General features: G+C 46.6%; 1 protein-coding gene across 1 annotated transcript in view; it reads right to left on the bottom strand.

The window, feature by feature from the left end:
- The window catches only part of TMEM178B (transmembrane protein 178B), a 369,586-nt gene that overhangs the window by 235,442 nt on the left and 111,958 nt on the right, over nucleotides 1–22,186 (bottom strand). The window contains exon 2 of the mRNA XM_006861177.1: nucleotides 11,760–11,873. Coding sequence (XP_006861239.1) covers nucleotides 11,760–11,873 — 114 coding nt within the window. The remainder of the gene's footprint in view (nucleotides 1–11,759; nucleotides 11,874–22,186) is intronic.

The raw sequence follows: 22,186 nt of genomic DNA, 5'->3' as shown, positions 1-22,186 counted from the left end.
CCTGTTCTCTTACATGGGTGTACCATGCAATGCCTGTTCTCTTACAAGAGATCAAAGGAGAGAGACTTGAACAGGGTGGACTCGGCTCTCCACCCTTTTGGTTTGCAGCTGAGCAAGCATTAACTATTTGTGGCACCCAGGGATGCTGTATGCTTAAGAATCTATTTTACAGATGAGCTTGCAGGGTTGAAAACATTGGAGGTGACAGAATTGGAACCCGGCCCACGTCCCCTGGATGCAGTAGTGCCTACAGCCTGTTTGCACACAAAGCACACTCTGGAGGCCGAGTCAAGTGATATAGGGTCAGTATAGGAGGAGATTACAGAATTAACAAACAGAAGTGGAAACACAGGTGAAAAGGGCCCGCAAAGAGCCTCCAAGTACTGTTTCTATACAAGAGGCTTGGAAAACCAGCCTTTGTCTCAAAGCATTTCATTCTCATAGGCAGCGTGTACCAGCTGACCAGCCCTAAGCCTTGTCCAGTCACTACACTTACAAAGATACCCCCAGATCACCCTAAACTTTCTGGTTTCATTCATGGGTCTGGGGGTGCCGAGAGCTGCCATCACAGAAATACCACAAGTGTATTCCCAGCTGACGCTTCCTGTCCTTGTCCATACTGTTCTAGACCCTGACAGGGCCTGGACCACACAACACAGATGGTCTCTGATGGACCATCCTGATGTCCAGTCACCTCACCGCCCCCACCCCAAGTCCCACTACTCCAAACCCAGGGCCAAGCCAGACCTCAATCTGCGACACATGAGAGTGAGAGGACATGCAGTCTGGTTCTGGACTTAGGACCCTGCCCCGAGTACCCCATTCTTACAACATGGCTTCTCTCTTAGCCCAAATTCAAAGCCAAACTCACTGCCATCTGTCGAGTCGATTCTGACTCATAACGACCCTGGCAGAACAGAGAACTGCCGCACAGGATTTTCAAGGCTGGCATCTTTACTGAACCAGTCTTCCATAAGTATCTTTCTCCCACAGTGGGTTTGAAACACTGATCTTTCCATTAGCAGACCAGCACTTAACCTCTGTGCCACCAGAGACCCTATTTCTCTTACCTACTGTTCTCTATTTCTTACTCTAACTTCCTGAATAGGGAAGCCAGCCTGCTTTGGAGCATCTTCCTCCCTGGAAGTTGAATCATGCCATCCTGAAACCTCACACATGCTGCCACATGGCCGACACCAAGTGGGACATCTGCCCAGTCCCGATCCCCTGTCTCTCCTGCTGGTGCCCTCGCCCATCTACTCTGAACTCTGAGAGTCTTCACTACTGGGAAGAGGAGTCATCTGGTTCTCAGTACCTGGGACAGCTCCCCTCCAGGTCCTAGCACAGGTTTCTCAGGGAACAGACACTGGGTGAATACCGACTGTGTACATGGCACAAGGGCAGACTGTCTGAGCTGTACCCAGACCCCTCCGTGGTGCCTGGAAAGAAACAACTTCCAGTCTGCAAGCCCTGACAGAGTGCCTCATGGACAGACTCCCAAATTCTCCCTGTGCATGTTCAGATGAGACAGATCTGCCTCCAAAAAAACCTCTCCTGACCAGGATCTTTCAGCCCCACCCCCAGCCAGGTTGTGGTAACAGCTGCACAAAGGTGATGATGTGAAAGCATCTACACATATAATCGATCCAGTGCCATTTATTTCACTCAAAACCAGTTGCCAAATCCCTACTAAATAGTTTTCATCTTGTCTAGATGGGTCCAGTGAAAGGAGATGGGAATAGGATTCTTTTGATTCAATAGTGAATAACTGTTACCATGACTAATTGCAATTGTCACAACTGTAAAAGTAGAAGTTGCATGACAAAAAGGGGGGAGTCGTTAAACTTACATTGCAGGAACAGAGGACCCTAGGGCCATCAAGGGAGAAGATCATGAGCAGAATGTGGGACCCTATCCAGAGAAGTAGTGACACCAGAGATGAGGACATGGAAAGATAGAGCAGCTGAGGACTCTAGACTCATGGAAAGAGAAAGGCTTTCTGCTGGTGACCAGGAGACTGACTTGCAGAATGTGCCTTTAGTTGTTTACATGATTATATATTCCTGCATGTTTTTGTATACATAAAAAGGGGGGAGAGGGGGGAATAGAAACAAATACTGTTAACCAATGGTGCAAGGAGGAGACTGTAATCATTGCAATGAAACAAAATACGATTGGTTGAGTGCAAAACCATTGTTCTCCCATGTAAACTATCACTCAATTCAAAGTAAAAGCTTTAAAATCTAAAACAAACAAAAACAGTTGCCATCTCATAAATTCGAATGCATGGTAAAGAAAATCAAAGACTGAAGAACATAATCCAAACAAAGTATTAGGGTACCAGATGACCCTTAGCTCCTGAGACGAGAACTCGATGATGCCTAGCAATCACTCCCAACCTCTTTCTGATCAGGACCACAGGAGGTCCTAGGCAAAGCGGGGGGAAAATGTAGAACAAAATTCAAGATCTTAAGAAGGACCAGACTTACTGGTCTGATAAAAACTGGTGGAAACACCAAGACTGTGGTCCCTCGACACCCTTCAGACCTGGAACTAACCCACCCCGGGATCACCTTGCAGCCAAACACCAGACAGGCCTATACAGTGAGCAATGATGTCAGGGAAGAACGTTCCCCTCAGAAGAACCAAACACGTGAGGCCAAAGGGCAGCATTAGCCGTATAACAAATCTCAGAAAGCAGGAAGGAGCAGGAAAGATGCAGGGATGGAAATGGGGAACCCAGGGAGGAGAGGAAGCTGTAAAAGTGCTGTTATAATGAGAGGCTGTAAAAATGATACAGAACAAAAAGCTTCAGTCACTCCAGCCCCGTTGTCTCCCCTGTACCGGGAGCAACCAACTGGCCACATGGTTATAACCCTGCCATTTCCACCCCGACCCCATGGTCCACAACACTCACCGTAATCTTGTGGGCATGGAGGGTGGAACAGAGATCCAGCAAGTCCTTGCTGGAGAGACTCCAGGAGAGGCTGGCCCATGGGGCTATCAGGGGAGGAAAGGCTGGCGTGGCTGTTCAGAGCCAACAAAGTCCTAGACCATATACACATGGGGCGCAGGAAGTGGAGGGCTCCTCACCCGTCTCCTGGACTCCAGCCCATCTCCTCTGAGTCCGCTCTCCAGAATTTGACAATCACCGACCCTCTTCCAGAGCCACTTGCTCCCAGGTCCAACCTGACCCTCTCCTTCAGGCCCTACATGCGGATGGGGGTTTTCAGGAGGGTGCCTGTCGCTGTGGGGGCCCAGGGCCTGCTGTGGACAGTCCTAGCCTGGCTTTGTCCTCTGAGGACAGTAGTCCTGAGTCAGAGCTGAGAGAATGCCGATGGAGTCTAGTTATGGAGTGTGAGGGGGTAGCCACTGGGGTCCCTGACAGGGATGAGGAGAAGAAGTGGCCCCTCCATGGCCAGCTGATGACATCTGCCTAATTAGAGCAGCTCTCAGGCCCCAGGGGAAGGGGGTTTTAGAAAGTGCTCTGCCTCTCAGGACAGAGCAGAGAGGATCTGATCTCTAGAGGGAGCCCCATGCCTACTCCACTCCAGGGCAGTCCTCTGTGCCGGGGCCACCCAAGTGAGAGATGGGGAATCTGAGCACACGCCACACACATACACACACTACCACACACACACACACCACCACCACCACCACACACCACACACACACACCACACAAACATACACACACACCACTGCACACATCACACACGACATATACCACATCACACACACACCCACTACACACCATCCTACACACACACACACCATGCACCCAAGTCACCTATACACATAACACAACAGACACATACACACACGCCCCCATGCCACCACCCACACTCTCTCTTTCACACACATTCATGCATGAGGCTCTTCTGCCCTGACCCTGGCCTGAGGGAGCTGCCCCCACTGCTTTGGGTGCCTGCCCCCGGAGGCCTCTGGGGACACCTGGTGCAGAAAGGCCTGGCATTCTCCATTGGTCCTTCTGAGGCAGCACCACCCTAGTGACGAGCTGTGCCCAGAGTCTTGCTGTCCAGCCTCCTCCTGCCAGAACCTAGCTGCTGCCCAGTGGCCCTGGAGGCTGCCCAGTCTCCTCTCCCAACCTGGGGGTGGTACCAGGTCCCTGGCTGTACTGATGAGGACAAACAAGGCTCTGGGGACAAGGAGGGAAGGCAGAGCCCTGGGTCCAATGTCAGTGCTGAGGCTGCTCAGGAACAAGCCTCAGGTAGAACTTTGACTATGAAAACCTGCAGGAGTTGGCCCCTAAGAAATGCTCCTGCCAGGTGGTAGCTGCGCCGGCCACTGTCAAGATGGCTGTCGTGCCCAAGACAGCCACCAACAGGGCTCCAGGGTCTGCCTGTCCTCATGGTTCAGTGACAGCCTCGAACCTGGGTCAAGAGCAGGGTGACTGAACATGTAGATGCTGTCCTCAACCACCCTGGCCACCCACAGAGTGGATCAGGAGGCAGCATGGTGACTTGGGGGCCAGGCCTGGCCAACTAAAGTCAGGGGCCCAACGCAGAGTGAGTTCTGCTTTCTCCAAGCCAGGTGTCTCCACAGAGGCGGGAAGAAGACCCACACACGGATACCAGCCCCATCTCCACCCAAGCCCTGACTCCCAGCACAGCTCAGCACTGGACCCTTGTACACAGAGACCAAACACATGTACACATGTGCACCATAGATAGTGTTCACACATCTGCAACACTATAGTGTTTACACATGTGCAGCACCATAGTGTTCACACATGTGCAGCTCATGTGGGAAATGTGCATGGTCACACACATGTGCCTTCCATGTCCACTCACGTATGAACACATGTTCCCTTGGACTTAGTTTACTGCATGACACATGTGTATCATGGTGCTCATACATGTACATGTTGATGTGTGGAACACATGCTCACACACACACACACACCTGTGGGCCTAACACACATGCACCACATGCTCATATGTTCACACATATAGGTGAAACACACACTCATGCACAGTGTCCATCACACACACACACACACACACACACACACACACAAGCCTCAGGCACATATTATCACATGCTCCACATGTACACACTTGTGCATCACACACGCTTACACAGATACAATGTTCAACAATGCATGCTAACAAGTACAGCATGTGCACCAAACACATGCTCATGTGTGCGCACACACACCACATGATAACACATATGTACATACTACCATGTGTATGTACACACTAATGTGCATGCACACTTGCTCGTATGCATGTTGTCGTGCATCACAATAATTACACACATGTTAACATGTTGACTCACCACGTGTCCTTGCACTGCTATGCACGTGGTCGTGTTACATTCGTGTGAATCACATGTGATCATATGCACACACTCATGTGCATTGCATGTGCTCACACATGCACGCTTATGCATCACACCTGCAGGCACACGTTTGCATGTAGGCACACACTTGATCACATGCACACTCACCACAAATCATGATACTTACACCCATGTGCTCACACATACACTGCCATGCGTTCACACACATACACACACCACCATGCATTCACATGCACATACTTCCAATGTGGAATCTCTGGCCTGTGCTTCAAGATTGCTTCTTCTTTCTTTGCCCTGGGATTTGCAAGCCCATAGGATCTACAGATGATGTCATTTCTGTCACCTGCTAGTCACCAGGTGAATGACCTCACTTGACCCTCCCAGGGATAGCATTAACAGTTCAAACCCACAGCACAGGTTTCACCTTAATTATGCCTTTCCTACTGGAAAAATATTGGTTTCCATGCATGTGATTGAGAAACAAAGCACAGTGCAAACTCCTGAAAAATGTATGACCCAAGTTTAACCAAAGTCCAAATGTCTGTTGGAAGTTATTTCAGGGGGGAAATCTTTGAATTCCTTTCCTTTTTGTAGTAATTATCCACTGAGAACAAATATATAATGTAAAATATTAAGCCCAAAAATAAAGCCATAAACATTCTTATATAAAATGACTTTAGTTGATCCCAGCCACACCATTACAAAATTCAGACTCTCAAAATAGATAAAAACAAAAATCGTGAGTCGTATTTCTTTTTTTTTAACTTTGACCCTGTTGTTGTTGATGTTAAGGGCTTTCCAGTCAGTACTGGCCCACAGCGGCCCCATGTGACCGAGGAGAATGAGAAGAATGTCCTGTAGGGTTTTCTAAGCTGTCGTCTTTACAAGAGCAAATCCCTAGCCCTTCCACTCACAGAGCTTGGTGGGTTCAAACTGCCATTCTTTGGGTTAGCAGCTGAGCTCGTAGTCAAAGCTGAAAGCGGAGCTACCAGAGCTCATAAACCCACCCCAACCCCCGCAAAATACTGTCGTTCAGTGGGTTCCAACTCTCTAGAACAGAGTAGATCTGTCCTAGGGTTTCCAAGCCTTCCATCTTTATGGACGCAGATTGCCACGTCTTTTTCCTTTGGAGCAGGCCGGTAGGTCTGAACTGCTGACCTTTATGGTTGACAGGTGAGTACTTTAACCACTGCACCACCAGGGCCCTTTAGTTTGACCACAGAAGTTGGCTGAAAATCTCTACTCATTTTTACCTGGTTCCTAAAATGGGCCTGCCCATGCCCAATGTCATCAAGATCCAATCCCAGAAAATTTAAACTGGCATTGACCAGCTTCCTGCTCTACCAGTCTCCACATCACACCTGGCACGGACTTCAGATGTGACAGATGCTCACCTGTCCTCTGGCTAAAAATAGTTGTTACCCTTCTCAGGAGTGGCAAATGGGCTCCGCCCGCTTAACCGCCCATTAGGGGATCCTGAGAAGGGGTGCAGATGAATTTCTCACTAAGGGCAGCCTCAGCCTCACCCAGTGCCTTGTACCTACCTCCATCTCCTAAACCAGCAGGCAGAATGTATTTATCCCTTGGCACCCTGGCACGGCTCGGGCACAACAACACTGGAGGGGCACAAGCTCAAATTCCAACACACCCGTCATGACTTCACACCCCGTCGATGCTAGTGGCACCATGACAGGGTACCCCACTCGATTCTGACTCACAGAGAAGCTGAAGGACAGAGTACTCTGCAAATCTTTACAGAAGCAGACTGCATTATCTTACTCCTGAGGAGCTGAACCACTGACATTTTGGTGAATAGCCCAATTTTTAACTCACTATGGTGTGTCGTTGGAGGAGAATATTGAAAGTGCCATGGGCTGCCCATAGAACCAACAGATCTGTTTTGGAAGAAGTGCAGCCAGAGTGCTCCTTGGAGGCCAAGATGGCCAACCTTCATCTCTCATCCTTCGGACATAGTGTCAGGAAGGACCAGTCGCTGGAGAGGATATCATGTTTGGTAAGGTGGAGGGTCAGAGAAAAAGAGGAAGACCCCCCAGTAAAATGAATTTGGAAAGTGGCAGCATCAATCGGCTCAAGTGTGGCAACAATTGTGAGGTTGGCTCAGGACCGGGCACTGTTTCATTCTGTTGTGCATAAGGTCGCTATGAGTTGGTACTGACTCGATGGCACCACCTAACAACAACAATGCCACCTTCAAAGAACTCTGGTAGCATAGTGGTTATGAGCCGGGCTGCTAACCTTAAGGTTACCAGTTTGAAACTACCAGCCACTCCACAGAAGAGGAGGCTTTCTGCTCCTATAAAGATTTATAGCCTCGGAAACCCTATACAGGGTCATATGAGTTGGAACCGACTCCACAGCACACCACCACCATGCCATCTTCATGGTGGAGCAATCCAATTGGATTCCAGATACCTACAGAGTGTAGAGTAGTGGTTACGAATCGGGCTGTGAACCTTAAGGCCAGCAGTTCGAAACTACCAGCCGCTCCGTGGGAGAAAGATGAGGCGTTCTGCTCCCGTAAAGATTTACAGCCTCGGAAACCCTATATAGGGTCACTATGAGTCAGAACCGACTCGACGGCACTTAACAACAACAACAGAGTGAACAAGGAGACCTGATGTGGCAACAGTTAAGTGTTCAGTTGTTAACTAAAACATTGGTAGTTCAAATCCACCAGCCACTCACTGGAAAAAAAAGACCTAGCGTTCTGGTCCCATAAAGATGACAGCCTAGGAAATCCAGTGGGGCAGTGTTTTTCTGTCACATGGGGTTGCTATGAGCTGGAATTGACCCTACAGCACCCACCCAACAACAACAACAAAGAGTTCTACCAGACTTTCCCCAACGCAAGCATGCCGTTTACAGTAAAATAATTCTCCTTCTTGATGAAAAATGTTCACAAACTCTCTTAATTGTTTGCTGCAATTATACTATATTGTAATTATTGCACTGCCTTGTAATTACTTGCTTTGTGAATTTATCTGTCCACCCCCCACCCTCCTACTCCCCAGACTTGAGCTCCTTCAAAAGTTCCCTGTGCCATCTCTACCCACTACATGTCTAGAACGGAGAAAAACTCGGTACAGTTGGTCGAATCCAATTCATTTTAAAACAGCTGCTATGTCAGTAATTTCTTCCTTTTTAGATTCTGATCCTAGTATGATCCCCACAGGTCAGAAATGTCCCTGGTGGGGAGATGACTAACATGTTCCACCATTAATGGCAAGACTGAAGGTCTAAGTGCACTCAGAGATACCTCAGAAGAAAGACCTATAAATGTGCTTACAAAACACCAGTCATAGAGGGCAGTTCTCCTCCGACAAACACGGGGGCACCATGAGTGGAATCTACTTAGGAAAATCATCCACTGAAAACCCTGTGGAGCACAGTTCTACTCTGATACACCTGAGGTCACCATGAGCCAGAACTAACTCAACAGCAACTCCCTTGTTGTTGTTTAGTGCTGTCGAGTTGGTTCTGACTCATAGCAATCCTGTACAGGGTTTCTGAGGAGCAGCTGGTGGGTTTGAATCATGGACCTTGTGGTTTGCCGTCCAGTGTTGCTCCTCCGGCACCACTCCAGGAGTCTGACAGCCTAAGTTCCCTTGCAATGGTTCAACAGAACGAACGTATCTTGTATCTTGAAGATTACTCTTCTGCTTCTATTGAAGCAATGACCCTGGACCAACGCACTGTGGGAAATGAGCAGTCCTTGCTCTATGGTCATACATTAGCGTCTCACATGTCTGTCTCCACAAGGAAATCAGTCACGTTGGCCATGAGTGTGTCTAAAACAAAGTTCATGTGAATGTCAAGGAAGAGTGTGGTCTGCCACGCTGTCTTTCTTTCAAGCACTGCTCTCTGTCTGAGCCCAGGTTCAGAGATGCCTCCTTAATGGAGAAAGTTCTGGAGGGGTCTCTTTCCATCACTGACCTGGTCTGTAGCCACAAACACCAGGAGACCTGGCCACACACATTTGTGTCTGAAACACAAAAATCCAATGAAGGATTTTTGGTGGTGGTGGTCTGTTTTACTTGTCCTATTCTCCCTTCTTGGGACAGCCCACCATCAGGCTGTGGTTGCTTGATTAAAGTGGTTATGAATCGGGCATCGAACCTCAAGTTCAGCAGTTCGAAACTACCAGCTGTTCCACAGGAGAAAGATGACGCGTTCTGCTCCTGTAAAGATTTACAGCCTCAGAAACCCTGTACAGGGTCGCTATGAGTCGGAACCGACTCCACGGCACACAGTCACCACCACCACCCAGGAAGGCTCAGCACATATACAAGAAAAGTAGGCAACGGTGACAAGAAGGCAAATGTCTCTAGTCCAAAGAGTCACCTTCTTTAGAGCTTACCAATTAAGGCATCCTGATAATCAAGAAATCAGGATATTAAAGAAAACCCCTAGTGAGCAAGGAAGTCTGGACTGTCTTAAATATGCAACATTCCATGAAGAAAAGCTAGATTGTGGCTGTTGTGTTGAAAGCAGCAGGAGACAGCCAGGGCTTAGGGCAGCCAGAAAGTGCCAGAAGGAATCACCATGCAGCCATAGAGAACAAATCCCGGACACAGTCGGGCAGCTGTATCGCCGTGGAGCTAAAGAGGAAAAATAGCCACCTGACCTGTAGGCACCTTCAATCACGCGTTCATCATCACTGAACTCTCTTAAGGTCAAGACATTCCCTGAGCAACAGGCATGGCTCCGGTTCTGTGCTGAGTCATCCCATGTGGGCAGGCCCCATGCCTGTCACTCCAGGGGAAATAGACCAGACCCCACCCTCAGCCATCACCTAGATGCCAGGTCCCTGAGCCACACAACCTGTCCAAGGAACACCACCAGGGACTCCCAGGTTTCCACAACAGAATTCCAAGCAACCTGGAGACAAGGGGAAGTTAACCCCAAGAGCTGGTTTAGTCCGACAGGTGATATCTCAGCTGCCTCCCAGGCTAGTGAAATGAGATTACTGTTTAACTGCTAGGTGTATATATATGTATACATGTGCATATGTGTGTATATGTAAGTGTGTCTGTATATATGTGTGCATTTATATATGCATGTGTGTATATGTTGTGGATGTTTTTAAGTGCAGTCGAGTCGATTTCAACCCATAGCGACCCTGTATAGGATTTCCAAGGAGTAGCTGGTGAGCTTGAACTGCCAACCTTGCAGTTCAAACAGCTTTACAGTCTGGCATATTAACCCACAGCACCACACCAGGACTCCATGTGTGTATATAGGTGTATGCATATATGTATATGTGCATACATTGTGTGTATACATATGTGTGTCTGTATGTGTATATATAGAGAACATGTATGCATGTGTGTGTCCATATGCATGTGAGTATATGTGTTTGTGTATACATGGTTGTTGTTGTTGTTAAATGTTTTCAACTCGGTTCCAACCCATAGCAATTCTGTCTAGGGTTTCCAAGGAGCAGCTTGTGAGTTCGAACCGCCGACCTTACAGTCCAGGGCTGTATCCCACAGTGTCACATCAGGACTCCATATTTATATATATACAATGTAACAGCAACATATATGTGCATACGCATGTATGTGTATACATGTGGAGTCCTGGTGTGGCATTATAGGATAAGCACTCAACAGCGATGTAAATTTGAACCTCAAGGTTGATGGTTCAAACTCATCAGCTGCTCCTCAGAAACCCTATATGGGGTTGCTGTGAGTCAGAACCGACTCAGCGGCACTTACCAACAACAGCAACATGTATATTACATGTCATGTATATGTAGCAACATGTATTACATGCCATGTATATGTAACAACCTGTGTATTGCGTGTCATGTATGTGTAACAACATGTGTATTACATGTCGTGTATGTGTAACAACGTGTATATTGCAGGTCATGTATGTGTAACAACGTGTGTGTTGCGGGTCATGTGTGTGTAACAACATGTATATTGCATGTCATGTATGTGTAACAACATGTATATTACATGTCATGTATATGTAAGTGTATCTATAGATGCACTTGTTGTTAAGTGCTGTGGAGTCGGTGCACACTCATAGTGACCCTTACAGGGTTTCTGACGCTTCAAATCTTTGCAGAAGCTATATCCTTCTCCCACACAGCAGCTATATATATATGCATATTAGTGTGTATACATATTTTTTGTGTATACAAATGTATACATATGCATGGTATTTTTCTAAGACGTAAATTTCTCAAATCTATAACACAACCAAAGGCAATTGAAGCAATTCCGACCCACATACATTGTCACTTCAAGAAACTGAGACTCTGCTCTGAGACTATCCGCAGATCCCACAAGGAGGTACCTCCCACACACCTGGGTCTAGACCCAGTGTAGACGGTACTTCCATCCCGAGAAAGGCCAGCTCAGCGGCATGGGCGTAGCCAAGCAGGAGACACGCTGTACTTACGCAGAGCATGCCACTCGTCCTGACGGATGGTCTTCGTGATGTTGAAGGTGAGGTTCCTGGGGATGGTGGCTGAGGAGTAGTGGTACTTGATATATGTGCACCGCTCAAGCTCTCCTGCAAAGAGAGACAAGAACCAAATCATTACGAGCTGAACTGGGATCCTTCAAAAGGTATCTTAAAGTCCTCAGTGCCAGTACTTATAAATGTGATCTGGTTTGGAAATGGGGCTTTCGGGGTTATTGTTAGTGAACATGAGGTCATATTGAAGCAGGATGTGCCCTGTTCCACCTGAGTGGTGTCCTTATAAAAGAGGAGAAGAGACGCAGGGAAGACAGCCAGGTGAAGAGGTATCTCCAAGTCAAGGAGCATCTAGGATCACCAGAAGCTGAGAGACCAAGGATCTTCCAAGAGAGCCTTCCGAGAGAACATGGCCCTGGAGACATCCTGGATTCCCAGCCTTATGACTGGAAGACAATCAATTTCTGATGGAGACACCACTCCCTTCATGACCCTGGCAGTCCAAAGAAACGAACGTGCAAACGGTAGTGAGACCGAAACAAGGCCTGGTGGGTTCCAGGGTTCATGTCTCTGCCCCTGGGGAAGGGTCAGGTTTACCATTGGTCCTGGGGCACCTCTAGTCCATTCAAGATGGTAACTTGGACTCAAGAAGAGCAAGAAAGTAGAACTAAAATCAAAATATTGATTTCAAAAGGCAAACATGCATCTGGAATCACGCCAAAGTTGAACATGGCACCTGTTTAATGGGAGAGAAGGGTCAAGTTTGTCGCTATCTTAAGAAAGCCAACTTTCCATAGAAAAAGGAAGTTTGGCTTTCACCATTCACTTCCATGGACACAGAGAGCCAGCTCCAATGTCCACCATGATACTTGTTTCTTTAGCCACAGTGTTTTTGAGAATGGACAAGGAAGGGTTTCTTCCCTTTTTCCTGTCCTCGTCTCATCCCCAGGGAGGCTTGGTGGTGCAGTAGTTAAGCACTTGGCTGCTAACCAGAAGGTCAGTCGTTCAAACCTATTCAGAGGCTCCTTGGGAGAAAACCCTGGCCATCTGCTTCAGTAAAGATGAGAGCTGGGAAAACCCTATGGGACAATTCTATTCTGTCACATGGGGTCGCTCTGAATAATAATTTTTTTAAAGGCTCAAACAGCAATCTGCAACACCATTATCCTTATTCCCACCCCAACGTGACATCTGAATAAAAAACACTCGTTTCCTGGGGGAAACTGAGGCCACTGACCAAATGGGTCCTCTACTGATACCCTATTGTTGTTGTTGTTGTTAAGTGCAGTCAAGTCAATTCCGACCCATAGCAATTAGTTCACAGATGCTTCCTGAATGTATAAAGGTAGGTACAAGTATGGCTACCAAGTCATAAAAGCCACTGTTAAACAAAATATCAAAATGTGAAGCTATTGTTTCTAGATATCTCCTCCATCAAAGTCTATATTCCTCTGAAGACGGTGTTTCTGTGTTGTTGTTGTTGTTTTTGAAGATGGTATTTCCATCTCTCTAACCCTCCCCCAAAGAACTACGTGCTCTTCAATTCATGTTGTTGTTGTTGTTGTTTGCCATCGAGTCGGTTCCGACCCATAGCGACCCTGTACAGGGTTTCCGAGGGTGTAAATCTTTACGGGAGTAGAAAGCCTCATCTTTCTCCCGCGGAGCAGCTGGTAGTTTCGAACCGCTGACCTTATGGTTCGCAGCCCGATTCGTAACCACTACGCTACCAGAGCTTCATACCACATCAAAAAAAACAAGTTTGGACATCCTCAAAAGACTAAAAATTATGTTCCTTTTCAAGATTTTTTTGAGTTTGGGGAACAAAAAGAAGTTTGTAGGGGTAAAATCAGGGCTGTAGGGTAGGTGGGATAAGGTCCCCCAGTGAAATTCTCCTAGGAGACCCCTTGCTACCCTCTAAGAATGAGAAGCATTGTTGTGATGGGAAACAGAAAACAAACCCTTCTGGGAAAGCCTAGATACCTATCAGCAGAGAAATGGTTGAACCAACATTGGTACATATACACAACTGAACATGGAGGACGTTATGCTGAGTGAAATTGGTCATTCCCAAAGGGACAGCTATTGTATGAGGCCACTACTATGAAAAGTCCAGAAAAAGTTTTCATTCTATAATAAACAGTCTATGCCGATGACCTGAGTGGGAGGAAGGGAGAATTATTCACTGGGAAGACTATAAGCCCATGCTAACTTGAGTGGTGGGGAAGACAGTTAAAAAGAGAAGCAAGAAAAAGAAAATATCCTAAACATAACTTTCCTGGTCTTTTTTGCCAATGCAGTTCCCAATTTTCATAAACTCAAATGTAAATCTGCCGCCTTCGAGGCAATTCCAACGCATTGTGTCCCTTTAGGACAGAGGAGAACTGCTCCCTCCATAGGAGTCCCAAGGCTGTAAATCTTTACAGAAGCTGACTGCCTCACAGATGGGTTCAAACCTCTCACCTTCAGGTGAGCAGCATGCTTAACCCGCTGTACCACCACTTCTTCATAACAAGCCCCCAGGATCACCCTGTGTCCTTCAAGAAAACCTATCACGATGACCTCTTGGGATACCAGTCAACAGTCACCATAGCCTACCAAGTTGGCCTCTTCATGGACTCTAAGTGGCCTAACAAATCCCCTCACTGTTTTAATTGGACCTTTTTTTTTTTTATGGCACCAGGAGTCCTGGTGCGGCACCACGAGGTTGACGGTTCATGTTCACCAGCCACTCCTCGGAAACCCTATACAGGGCTGCTATGATTCAGAATTAACTCGACCTTATTTAGTAACAATAATTATAACGCTGTAGGATGTGCACTGGACTGCTAACCGCAAGGCCAGCCGTTCAAACCGACCAGCCACTCGCTGGAAACCCTATGCAGGGTCACCATGAGTCTAAACTGACTCTATAGCACTTAACAAGAAGACTAAGACACGTGTACTATAAAAAGAACTAAGTGCCAGCCATCCACTGATTGCAGACACATGTTCAAACCTGTTTTGTTTGGAATAAACCCATGCATGTTTGAACTGGAACCTTTAAGTAATCAATACTTTTTGACTCTTTCTTAGACTTCTATAGAAATTGTTGAAATAGGCAATGAATCCAAAGTTTCATGAATTTACACTGGGTTTTGCTGGTCAAATTGTTGAAATGCTCCTCTGGTAGCGTAGTGGTTACGAATCGGGCTACTAACCTCAGAGTCAGCAGTTCGAAACTACCAGCTGCTCCGTGGGAGAAAGAGGAGGCGTTCTGCTCCAGTAAAGATTTACAGCCTTGGAAACCCTCTACAGGGTTGCTATGAGTTGTAACCAATTCCATGGCACATAACCACCACCACCATCACCTCAAAGCAGAGGTTTTCAAAAAGTCTGAGCAAGCATAGCATCCCCATTGTTTTTGTTAAGTACCATGGAGTCGGTTCCTACTCATAGTGACCCTGTCTAGGGTTTCCGAGGCTAGCTTCTAAAAATGCACATTCTCAGGCCCCACCGCAGACCCAGAAATTCAGAGGGTGGGGGCCAGCTAGTGGAGTTTTAATAAACCCTCCACGTGATTCAACTGCATTCATGAAATTTGAGAACCTCTGCCTTTGGGAATATAACAAAAGGGCCAAAACAGTCCACATGTTAACTCACCCCGTTTACAAACTCCAGCAAGACACCTGGACATCCCCGCCCCCTCCAGTCTCCAACAGGCATTTCTAAGGATGCTTAGAACTCAACGGGGGAGCATTGTGAAGAATCAGGGAAAGGAGTCGTTTTGAAAGGTGAGGGGTTTTCAAATCTGGTTTTGCACCTGACTGGATTTTGATGGTGCTCCATTATGCACCCCACTGGTTTTCAATTTATAACTGGTGGCCCTGATGGAATTGTGTGACCCCTGGCTCACAGTCGGTAAGGAACCTGCAATTGATGGAGCGAGAAGACTCAGACAGCACCCCCTGAAATCCATGCAGGATTGTAAATCATACCTGGAAACCTGCCCTTCTGCTTGTTATTGTCAGACACCCTTCTGATCAGGACAGGTACCGTCCAAAGAGGTCAGTTCTGGGGAAGCACTATGCCCCCTGAGCCTCCCCCACCACACCTCCTCCTCACAGATCCACCTGTCCTCTCCCCCTCCCATCTCACTCAGCACCTTGAAAAGGTCATCTTCCAAGCAGTCCCCACATCCTCAATGCACATTCCCACCTCAGAGCTGGAGGCTTGGGTTTCCATTTCTTTCCATAATACCTGGGCCTCCCATCCAGTTTTCTTCTTGTATTGTCGTTGTTAGGTGCCACTGAGTCTGACTCAGTGACGCTAAGCACATCAGAACAAAATACTGCCCTGTCCTGCATCATCCTCATAACTGTTGTGTGAGCCCATTGCTGCTGCCAAAGTGTCAGTCCATCTCACTGGGCAGCCTTCTTTTTCACTGAGGCTCCACATTACTAAACATGCTGTCTCTCTCCAGGGACTGGTCCTTCCCGATAACATGGCCACAGTACGTGAGATGAAGTTACACCATCCTCGCTTCTAAAGAGGAGTCAGGCTGAACTTCTTCCAAGACAGATTTGTCTTTCTGCCAAGCCAATCCACAACTTCATAAACTCCACAACCAACCCTCCTCCCTGACATCAACCTGCTCACTTCAGAAATGTCCCTGGGAGCCACCTTTCCTTTCCTATCATTATTTCACTAATGTTGTTTATGTTGATTCTGACTCACAGCAACCCTGTGTAGGGCTTTCAAGGAGCGGCTGGTGAATTTGAACCACCAACCTTGTAGTTAGCAGTCTAATGCGTATCCTAGAGCGCGATACCAGGACTCCACTAATGTTAGCTGCCCACAAGTTGGCCCCCCAATTCATGACGACTCCATGCACAGGGAACAAAAGCTGCCCATTCCTGTACATCCCCAGAACCAATTGTGGATCTGACCAGTGAGACCCAGAAAGTTTTCACCATCTTATTTTGTGGCGGTAAATCACCAGGACTTTCTTCACAGTCTTACTCCAGATGTTCTGCTGAAACCTGCACAGCATCCAAGCAACTCAGAAGCCTCCACGGACAGATGGGGGTGGCTGTGCATGAGGTATATAAGCCGAGAATCGAACCCGAGTCTCCCCCATGGAAGGTGAGGATTCTAAGAACCACGTTGACTTGGTTCACTAGGACCCTGTGGGCCACAGGCCACACCCATACAGGAAAGCAGATTCAGGGGCAGAGCAGACTGAAGGAGCCGCCCCTAGGTTCTCTACCCACCCCACCGCTAGAAACTCTGCTGAGGACACTGTCTTATTCAGGCCTTTGAACAACCCAGTCTGATGGGTATCATAATAAATGACCCCATGCTTCCTCTGCAGGGAGCTGTCCCCAGGCCCAGGCCCAGCAATGGCCCACAATCCCTCCATGAAGCACCTGCTTGAGATGAGCCCAGTCCTCTCCAAAGACGGGCTCAGGAGTGACTGGCAAAGCCACTCAGTCACATGCCCTCCCAGAGCCGAGTCTCACACTCCTGGAGTCCTCACCTTGCCACCCTGCGCCCATCCCCACGGCCCCTGGTCTTGTGAATGACGGCTGAGGTTTTAGACACGACAGCAGCCAAGATCCACTGCCGGCCGTGGTGCACACTCATTGGGAACAAGGGGTATTTATCTAGTCACAGTGCCTTTATACGTGAAAAACTAAACCAAAACCAATCCATGGTCATTTTGTCGATTCTGACTCTTGGTGACCCCACAGGGCCCGGGAGAGTGGTCCACAGACCTCCGAGGCTGTAAATCTTTATGGGGGTGCACGGCCTCATCTTTCTCCCACACAGCAGTTGGTGGGTTTGAACCATTGACTTTCCAGTTAGCAACCCAATACTTAATTCATTGAGCCACTTATGGTGAGAGGAGAGGATGGAGAAGTGGGGAGGGGAGAGAAGCCATTGGGGTCCCTCCCGTTGACAATAAATTTGTCACTCAGCATGCTGCTATCCACAGGTGCAACCACCCCAATTTAAAGAGAAGAAAGTATAAGTTTGAGCTAAGGGCAGCAACAGAACCTCCAAATCCCCTGACCAGCTTTTCCAGCAACGAGGTGACAAAAGTGACATCCCAGTGTGGCCAAGACACCACATAAGCACAGCACAAGCCTGCACCCTCCCAAACCTCCCAAATTGAGCAGGGCCAGGGCTTCAAGGAGTCTGTTCTCTATGTACACACACATGTATGCACACACCCCATAGGCACAGTGTATTAAATATATGTGCACACCTGTGTGTCATATGTAGCCATGTACACATGCATACACACACATGCACACCGCATGCACCCACACACCACCATGAACACTTGCCTGTGCATGTATATATGTGTTGGCATGTGTGTACACCAATATGCACACATGTATATCATGCACGCACATGTAGTGCACACATATGCCATGCACACACTGGTGCGTTGCATGCAAGCACACACATGTGTGTGTCATGCACACACTGGCCCACATGCACACAAGCACACACACATGTATACTATGCACACACAAGCAAGCATACACAGAAGCATGCACACACGTGTATACCATGCACACAAAGATACATGTACAGAGTGTGCACACATGTATAGCATGCACACATGTGCACACAAGCATGCATACACATGTATAGCTGCACACAGAGGTACATGTACACACAAGCAAACACAAATGGTATACACACACATATTCACGTGCATGTGCACACATGCGTATACAAGTATGCACACACATATGCCGTACACACATGTACACACGCACATGCATAAACACAGCAGCTGAGTTTAGTCCCACAGCTTGTTGTTTTGACAATTGGAAACTGTTTTGGAAACAGCAATCATTTTTAAATAATCACATCTTTGAAAAAATTAGGCCAAACAAACCCATTTGCAGACGCGATCTGAGCCTGTGTTATCACTAAACACCGAAGCATGAGGCCCAGGAGGAGTCGTATCAAAACCGGGGAGCCTGGTTTGAGGGGGTCTCACAGTCCTGCAGATACCCGACAGTCCACATGAAAAAAAAAATGTCAAAGCAGCATTTTCCTCTCTTTGAGTGGAGACAGTTCTAGAATTGATATTTTTATGACTAAAAGACTGGTCCCTCACATCCTTCAGAGGCCTGGTCTGGTGCTATAGGATAAGCACTCAACTACAAGGTCAGTTTGAACCTCAAGGTCAATGGTTCAAACTCACCAGTTGCTCCTCAGAAACCCTTTACAGGGTCCCTAAGAGTAGGAATTGACTTGACCTTGACGGTACTTAACAAAAACAACATATCCTTAGGTTCTTTGAAATGTGCAGGTCATTAAAAAACCACAACTGTTGGGGGTGAAGCCACTTTGGAAAAGAGTTTGACTGTATTTTTTTAAAGTTCAATGTAACTTATCATGTGAGAAATGAGCTCTGCAGAGGAGGCAAGATGGCTTCCTGGTGCCACAAAGGCCTGAGGAGCCGAGTGAAGCAGATACAGATGGCAGCCCGGTAACTCAGTGCATCGTATGGGAGATAAGGACTGGATTCGACACTGAGAGGAAAAGACACAGGAGATAGTGAGCTGGAGTGAGGATTCCACACAGCATGGCCATTTTGAGACACAGAAAGCCACAGGCAGGGGTGAGGAGAAGCCAACGTCACGGAACCCCCATTCAGACAGAGACATGGTGTGAACAAATCTGGGGTGAAGCCCGGGAGCAGACGTGAACTAGATCTGAGAGAGAGAAACTCGGGGACGTGGGAGAGAACTCCAGTGGCACCCACAATGGTAAAGCAGGAGGAAGTCAGGGAGGGGGACGGAACCACTCATCACCAGTGGTACTACATCGTCTGGGGTGGGGGACCACCCAGGGGAGAAGGCTGGATGGTCCAGCTGGAAACTGCAACCCCACCCCACTTAATTTAGTCTGTTATTGTTGTTGTTGTTATGTGCTGTCGAATCAGCAGTTCTGACTCCAAGAAGCGGCTAGTGAGTTTTAACCACTGACCTTGAGGTTCAAACCGACCTTAAAGTTCAAACCGCTTGTCCTAAGGGACCACACCAGGACTCCAATTTAGTCTGGTGGTGGTGGTGGTTATGTGCCGTGGAGTCAGTTCCAACTAATAGCAACCCTGTACAGGGTTTCCGAGGCTGTAAATCTTTACGGGAACAGAAAGCCTCATCTTTCTCCTGCAGAACAGCTGGTAGTTTGCAGCCCAATTCGTAACCACTACGCTACCAGAGAGAACTCACATGAAAGCAAACCAGGCCCACTCCAGTGAGCCCTACAGAAAAACACAGTACATACTTTTTCCCAGTGCACATGGGACATTCTCCAAAATAGGTTTAAAATGAGGAAAACCAGCTGCAAACATCCATTAAAAACTGGAACATAGAATGTAGAAAGCATGGATCTAGGAAAATTGGAAGTTAGCAAAAATGAAATGGAATTTCTAAAGATCGTTATCCTAAGCATTAATTAGCTGAAATGAACTGGTTTGGGCCATTTTTAATCCAACAATCATAGCTTACTATGTCAGGAGTGATAAATTGTAGAGAAATTGTGTCACATTCATCATCGAAAAAGACCCTTTCAAGATCAGTCTTGAAGTACAATGCTGTCTGTGATAGGATAATATCCATACACCTACAAGGAAGACCAGTTAATACAACTATTATTCAAACTTATGTACCAACCTCTAAAGCCAATGATACTGAAATTGATCAAACATGCAATCAAGAAGCATTGATCATTACTGATGATTGGAATGTGAAAGCTGGAGACAAAGATGTTCGGTAGTTGGAAAATACGGCATTGGTGATAGAAACAGAACTAGAGATCACTAACTAGGGTTCAAACCCACCATCCACTCCTTGGAAACCCTGCACAGGGTCACTATGAACCAGAACTGACTCCATGGCACTTAACAACAACAACAATAGTGACTTACTCATTGCAAATACCTTTTGTCAACAACATAAACGAGGACTTTAACATACGGAACAAACAGGAATCAAACTATCTGTGGGAAGAGATAATGGAGAAATTCATCAGTCATAACACGGTCAGGGGACAACTGATGAACAGACCATCAATTGCTCCTATGGAAGTTCAGATTGAAGCTGAAGAAAATTAAAACAAGTCCACAAGAGCCAAATATGGCCTTTCATATATGCACCTGAATTCAGAGACCATCTCAATTACAGATTGGGTGGTTAACAATAATAATCACATACTGAGACCATTATACATGAAGAAAGTAAAAGATCATTTAAAAGACAAGAAAAGACCAAAGCAGATGTTAGAAGAGATTCTGAAACTTGCTCTTGAACATAAAGTGGCCAAAACGAATACGTTGTTGTTAAGTGCTGTCAAGTCAATTCAACCCATGGCAACCCTGTATAGGGTTTCCAAGGAGCAGCTGGTGAGCTTGAACCACCAACCTTGTGGTTCAGAGCAACTTTGCAGTCCAGCACATTAGTCCACAGTGCCACACCGGGACTCCAAAACAAATATAAGAAATGGCAAAGTAAAAGAGCTGAACAGAATTTTTCAAAGGGTAGCTGAAAAAGATAATGTATAACAGTAATGTGTACAAAGACCTGGAGTTGGAAAAACAAAAGGGAAAACCACGCTCAGTATTTCTCAAACTGAAAGAACTAAAGACAAAATTCAACCCTCAATTTTCAATATTGGATTCTATGGGCAAAATATTGAATGAAGCAGGAAGCATCAGAAAAAGATGGAAGGAATACACAGAGTCACTGTATCAAAAAGAATTGCTTAACACTCAACCATTTGAAGAGGTGGCATATGATCAAGAAGCAAATGCTATTGAAGGAAAAAGTACACTGAAGGCATTAGCAAAAAACAAGGCTCCAGGAATCGACAGAACACCAACTGGAAAGTTTCAACAAACTGATGGACGTGCTCACATCTCTATGCCAAGAAATTTGGAAGACAGCTACCCGGCCAACCAACTGGAAGAGATACATATTTGTGACCCTTCCAAAAAAAGATGGCCCTATAGAATGCAGAAACTATCGAACAATATCATTAACATGACATGTAAGTAAAATTTTATTGAATTCAAAAACAGTTGCTATAGTACATCAACAGCTGCCAGAAATTCAAATAATTGAATTGCACATTTTAAAGGGGTGTATTTTATGGTGTGTGAATTACAGCTCAACTAACTCTTTTGTTTTACATTTTAAAAAGACAATTAAAAAGAAACAAAAACTAAAGTACCCAATCCCTGTTGCAATAAAAACATAAAAAGAAGGTGACAGAAGAGGCATTAATAAATCTCAGCAGCTCCTTGTTAGAATTTATTCACTGTTCATTCAGCAAACATTTATTAAGCATATGGCTATACAGGTCCAGGTAGGATAAGCACTAGACTGCTAATCACAGACTCACCA

This window comes from Chrysochloris asiatica, unplaced genomic scaffold, assembly GCF_000296735.1.
Source record: "Chrysochloris asiatica unplaced genomic scaffold, ChrAsi1.0 scaffold00041, whole genome shotgun sequence".
Lineage (NCBI taxonomy): Eukaryota > Metazoa > Chordata > Mammalia > Afrosoricida > Chrysochloridae > Chrysochloris > Chrysochloris asiatica.
The sequence above is the reverse complement of the archived record's forward strand: the minus strand, read 5'-3'. Positions and strand labels throughout refer to the sequence as shown.